This window comes from Chaetura pelagica, unplaced genomic scaffold (genome assembly GCF_000747805.2).
Source record: "Chaetura pelagica isolate M959 unplaced genomic scaffold, ChaPel_1.0 scaffold31, whole genome shotgun sequence".
In the NCBI taxonomy this organism is placed as follows: Eukaryota; Metazoa; Chordata; class Aves; order Apodiformes; family Apodidae; genus Chaetura; species Chaetura pelagica.
The window spans coordinates 4,111,336-4,117,309 of NW_009952481.1; the positions used below are offsets into that span (position 1 = coordinate 4,111,336).

Below are 5,974 nucleotides of genomic sequence, written 5' to 3' on the forward strand. Positions count from 1 at the left end.
CGTTACCACCCTCCTATGGCCGGGCCCTCCGCAGCGCAGGTACCACTGGCAGGTAGGTGCCATTCCTTGGCCAGCCACCAGAACATCTTGCCCTGGGGCATCAGCACCAGCCAGCTGAGGGCACATGCACAAACCCTCTGCCAGTGAAAGAGGAGAGCCAGTGCTGGCTGCACGACCCATTGGTGCTCCGTGAAGAAAAGGAGTGAGACTGCAGAGGACAGCAGAAAGAGAGAAGTAGAGCTAACAAGGCCGCAGGGACAACCTCTGCCAGGCAGACCACTGCTGAGGCAGCCTCCTCTGTTTGCTTCCAAAGGGCACCCTCCTTCCGTCTGGAGACAGTGATGGGATGAGAGCTCTACTCACCCAACCCCATCTCCCAGCACTCTGCAGGGCTCTTCTCTGTTCCCTGCTACCAGCCTGGGGCAGTGGGTGCTGCCAGGTCCCCAGCTCCTATCCCAGCCCTCCCAGCACCCTGCAGGGACCCCACTCCAAGGGCATCCTCCCTGCACAGTTTGGGGTGACCAGAGTGAGAAGGAAAAGGCTGGCTGCTGACTTCTGGGACAACGGGAGGAAAACAGTGATACAAACCACCACATCCCTCTCCGGCAGGGCCAGGTTGATGCCAGGGAACAGCCATCACTGTGTGAGGGTCCTGGGACATCAAAAAACCTTCATTCCTCTCCCAAGAAAAACCTATCAGCTCCAGAGGGGCTCCCTGTCCCCACCCCCCCCAGGCAGGGTGGTTACCCCCCTGGCTAGCTGTGGTGGGGAGTGGGCATGGGCTCCCAGCCTAGAGCCAGCCTGACCAAAACAGGGCAAGGGAGTGGGGCTGGCAACAGCTTGGGTGCAGGAGGCTGGGCTGGGGCCAGGAGCTCTGGGCAACTCAGTTGTTAAGTTCGGTAAGGATGACCCGCAGCTCCTTAGAAAGAATGCGGTTTTTCTCGGCTTCCTGCTGGGAGCGCTCTAGAGAAAACGGAGACGTCAGCGCAGCAGAGGGAAGAGAAAGAGAAAGGAGAGTTAGTGAAAAGAGACAGCATTCCCCAAAGCCCCTCTGGAAATCCCGCAGCCACCCAGCCAGCAGCAGGGACGAGCTGGACTGGCAGGGGGAGACAGCCAGTTCCAGGGAAGAGACAGGTCTATGGGTCCATCAGTCTGGAAACTGGGTTCTGGGGCAGGGTAGGAAGTTGAGGAAGGAGAAGGATCACGGACGCATTTAGGGATTGCTGCTGAAGGATAGGGTCAGCCCCTTCATCGAGGAAGGGTGATGCAGGAGATGCCTGGGCTGAGATTGCTGCTTGGGAGGGACAGAACGAGGTCTAACCCTGCTATTTCAGGCCAAAATGGAGAAGATGGCAAAAGATGAGGAAAGCCATGTGTGAGAAAGAGGGTGGCAGGCGTCATCCCGTGGGCCAAGGCACACAGAGCCACATCCCACTCAGCCTGGAAGTGCAGGGCCACTCTGGGACTTGGCCACCAGCATCCCGAGGGTCGCATGGCTACAAGCTGCCTCTGATCTCCTCCTGTGACCCCACTGCAGGCACCCACATGAGACATGCATGAGATGAGGGACAGAGTGGCATGAGGAAAACAAAGGAGAAACCAAGGAAATTAATATGCTTTATTCAGTAACTCAGAGGGACAGAACATAAAAGTCATGAAATGCAAACTGAACAGCAATGTGCAAAGGACAGAAGGGAGGCAGGGGTGAGGAACGAACAGGGCAGGTTTGGGAGTGGCCTGCCTGCCTGCCTGGTAAAGGGCTGCCTACATAGCCAGGCCCAAAACTCTATCCCCTGGGCCTAAGCTTTGGCAGTGGAGCTGTGAGTCCTATCCCCCCTGGGCTCAGCAAACAACACCAGGGGGATTTGCTGGCGGGGTATGGGGGGGCAGGTGACCTGCCAGCCCTGGAGCTGTGGGGTTCCCAGTGTTGTGCATCTGGGGAGCTGAGGAGGGAGATGGTGGAGCAAAGGGCTCCTGTCCTCCACAGGGCAATGCTGAGGTACAGACATACAACCACATGGCACTGTGCCCAGCGCATGGGGCTACCAATGGATGCTACCCTGGCCCACAGCATCCACACCTCATCTGCCCCCCAAAGAGGGGTATTGCGGGAACACCTCAGGCCAGCTCCTGTCCCAAAGGAGCTGATGGACAGGCATGGGCTAGGAAGGACAAAGGAGGACAGAGCAGGCAGGACGAGCAGTGGGATGGCCAGGCAGGCAAGTGGCTGAGGTGGGGAGGGGAGAGGCAGGCATGGGGGTACAGTGCTGGTGCCTGGTGGTGGGCTTAGAGGGAGGTGATGTCATTAAGTGCATTGTCCAGCTCCTCGCTGATGGCTTTGTACTTCATCTTCTGAGCATACACTTCATCTGCAGGCAACAAGGCACGTGGGAGGCAGGTGGTAGAGTGGGGTGAGGGGTGGGTGGCAGAGAGAGAGATGGTGGCTGTGAGTGGGGGGCTGAGGGTGGCGGGTGTGCAGGCACTGGCAGCGTGGATGCAGCCCTATTAGCCACCCGAGGGCAGAGCCCAGACCCCAACAGCATTTTGCATCTGTGCCAGACACCACAGCATCCAACTTCTCCCTTCCTGGGACCCCTGCCCACCCTCTCACCCTGGCCAAGCCCTGTCCAGCCCCACTAGGGGCACGCTGTTGCCAGTGCTCCCTAGGAAAGAGGGACACAGGGCCAGTGGGGACATTTTACCTTCTAGATCATCGATGGTTTTCTCCAGCTTCGCCACAGACCTCTCTGCAAACTCTGCCCGGGTCTCAGCCTGTGGGAGCACAGCAGGGAGGGCATAAGCTGCATGGCATGGTAGGGACAGTACAGGCTGCACCATATGCCTGATTTCCCACATCTGCATCTCTAGTACCCTTCTGAGTGAGCCCTCCCCTAAGAAACGCAAAGGACAAGGTATCCATGGACCCCTCCACCCTAAATCAGAGCAGGCTGATGAGGGGGAATTGCAGAGCCAGGCACCTGCCATGCTAAAGGTTTCAATTTGCAGAATGGTGAGAAAACACAGGCATAACAGGGTGAAAACCCACACGAATGGCAAACTTGTGCCTGCAGCAATGCAGTGCTGGCCTCACATCCCTTACCTCCTTCAGTTTTTCCCCTAGAAGCTTGATTTCCTCCTCGTACTTGTCCTCCTTGGTGGAATACTGCAGAGACAGAGACAGGCACCTGTGAGCCCCATGGGACACCTCTGACTGGCCTTCACCCCAGCAGGAGACCCCAGCTCCCCCAGGCCCCACGCACTCTGCCCAGCCCTAGCAGCCCCACCAGGTCCTACCTTGTCAGCCTGGGCCTCCAAGGACTTCAAGTTGTTGGTGACAATTTTCAGCTCCTCCTCTAGGTCACCACATTTACTACATCCCAAGCAGGGGCCGCCAGGAGGGAAAAGCAGGGCCAGGGGTGCAGGATAGAGGTGTGGGCAGAAAGAGCAGGTGTGGGGAAGAGGAGGAAAGAAAGAGAAGAGAACAAGTTGAAAGAGCAGAAAACTCTAGTGCAGGTGGAGAAGGAGCAGAGCCGCTATGAGCGGGAGCTGCCGGGACGCATCCGTTCATCCGTTCCTCGTGCCTCCTTGCACAGGCAGTGCCTCGCTGCTGCCAGCTGGGCTCCCGCTGGCCTCACCAGGAAGGAGAGCAGGCAGGGAAGGATGGAGGAGTGTGCCCAGCCTGTGCCCACCGGAGGGGAGGCGAGGGGAGGTCGGTAGTGGAGGCAGCGGTGCAGAGAGGTGAGAGGTGGGTCGCATGGTTCGAGAAACAGAGACAGAGTGGGAGGTGGGGGCTGCTGCGCGTCGCCTCGCGGCCCTGCCCCGGGTACCTCTTCCTCTGAGGCAATGAGGGATTTGAGACTCTGGTCCATGGTCCGTAGCTCTTCTTCCAGCTGTCTCACTCGGCTGGGGTGGAAGAGGGGCACCCCGCGGGGGGACAGCAGAGAACAGGGTCAAGGATTTGCTACTGGTTGGGTTGGCATCCCCCTGCTCCCAGCCTGCAAGCCCAGGGACCACCCTGATGGCAGACCCTTCTGCTCCCAAGGAGGGTCACTCCTATCCCCAGGCAGACACCTCCATCCCCACAGCTGTCAGGGACTAGGGGCAAGGGCTGTGTGGGACCCCTGTGTGCTGCCCACTGGGAGCCCTGCTCACCTCTCCGCCACCTCTGCCCTCTCCTCTGAGCGCTCCAGCTCTCCCTCAAGGACGACCAGCTTGCGGGCAACCTGTTGACAGCAAAAAGAGGTGTGTGTCAGCCCCATGCCGGCCCCAGATGGGGGCACAGAGCTGTGGGGAGGCAGCCCTGGGTGCTATCATGGCTTCAGAACTGGGGGGCTGAGGGTCTGTGACTGTGGGCACGCACCTCCTCATATTTGCGATCAGCCTCCTCTGCTATGTGCTTGGCCTCCTTCAGCTGCATTTCCTGGAGCTCCATCTTCTCCTCATCCTTCATGGCCCTGTTTTCGATGACCTTCATGCCTCTAAGGAAAGTCCAAACCAGAAGATGTTACTGCTGTGGGTTGAGGAGACACCTGCACTTCCTGCCTGCTCTCTGTCCCATCCACCAGCTCCAGAGACATGGGACATCACCCAGGGATGCTGCCACTCACTGGCCACCTGATGCAGTAGGGTCACACAGGTAATACCCCAAGGATGCTCCTGTGCACAATTAAAGCAGACGAACTGGCCCCAGGACCATGTTTCAGATGGACTAGATGTGGCAGTGGTGCCCCTCAACCAGACAGGTCCTGAACTCATCATCTGGTGGGGGAAAAATGCATGCAGAGGCAGCTGCAACCTCCACCAAAGGAGCCTAACAGGCCTGCAACCTTTATGAAATGCTTTCCATGGCAAAGCCTTTTCCCATTCAGGGATGATGCTTACTGAACCCCCACAAACCCCTGTGGCAGGGACTCCTGCAGACTCTTTCTCTTCTCCCTCAGATGCCATTGCTCAAACTGGTCTTTGCCAATGGAGGGAAGAGCTCACATGACTGTTTGGAATGCTGTGACATGTCTGGGCACTCCTTGCAACTCAAGTATCCTTGCTTGCCTGGCTTCTGCCTGGGAAACCTTGCTGCAAGGATGGGGCAACACACTCTGCAGGACTGTTTTTTTTTAATGAGGCTGGTTTGTTGGCTAAAGATGACCTTGGGTGTCAGGCACAAGTGTCCCCTCCTTGGCTGTTTTCCAGCTCTCAAGTGGAGGAGGCTTTGTTTACAGCCTGGTATTTATGCAAAAAATACCAGATACATTTTTTCAGGATTTTATCGGTGCCCTGAAAATTTCAAAGCCTTTTTAAAAATGCCTGTATCTGGGGGACTTCTCTGTGTTGTGTTCTTGCTCTCTCCCTTTAGGGTCTACGGGAAAACCAAAGCTAACCCCATGAGGTCACTGCAGAGGGACTCCAATGTGAAACCAAGGGGGCTGCCTGCAATCCATGTTGATTGACCCAATGCCCCCCTGCACTGTCCCTTCCAATCATACCTCTCGCTCTCATCAGCTGCTTTCTCAGCCTCCTCCAGCTTCTGCAGAGCAGTGGCCAGGCGCTCCTGGGCTCGGTCCAGCTCCTCCTCCACCAGCTGGATACGGCGGTTCAGAGAAGCCACTTCAGCCTCAGCCTGGGGAAGCAGAAACCCTCGGTCACCCAGTGTTTCATACAGTGTGTATATATACATACATGAAAGCATTTTCATTGGTTACTTCTGCATTTGCTATCCAGAACATCTTTTGGCACCACGCAACAAGCCAGGGCTTGCTGGAATGGGATGCCTGACCATGCACGGATGGAGTTTTCTCCATCCCTAGCTCTTTGTTTGACACTGGCTCCTCCCGGACACACAAGCCCAGCCCAGCATGTGCAGACCCTCCGCCATGTCCTCACACCTCCAGCTCCTGCCCCAGAGGGCGACCAGGAGCATTCAGCAGGTCAGGGTGGCCAGACCAGCCATGCTGTCACGGGGATGGTATTTGGGGTT

General features: G+C 57.3%; 1 protein-coding gene across 1 annotated transcript in view; it reads right to left on the reverse strand.

Annotated features, from left to right (window-relative positions):
* LOC104398609 (tropomyosin alpha-4 chain-like) overlaps positions 1-5,974 on the reverse strand; it is a 12,592-nt gene that overhangs the window by 574 nt on the left and 6,044 nt on the right. The window contains exons 2-7 of the mRNA XM_010008742.1: positions 5,484-5,617; positions 4,361-4,478; positions 4,153-4,223; positions 3,828-3,903; positions 3,101-3,163; positions 2,703-2,772 (exon numbers count right to left, since the gene is read on the reverse strand). Coding sequence (XP_010007044.1) covers positions 2,703-2,772; positions 3,101-3,163; positions 3,828-3,903; positions 4,153-4,223; positions 4,361-4,474 — 394 coding nt within the window. The 5' untranslated portion in view covers positions 4,475-4,478; positions 5,484-5,617. The remainder of the gene's footprint in view (positions 1-2,702; positions 2,773-3,100; positions 3,164-3,827; positions 3,904-4,152; positions 4,224-4,360; positions 4,479-5,483; positions 5,618-5,974) is intronic.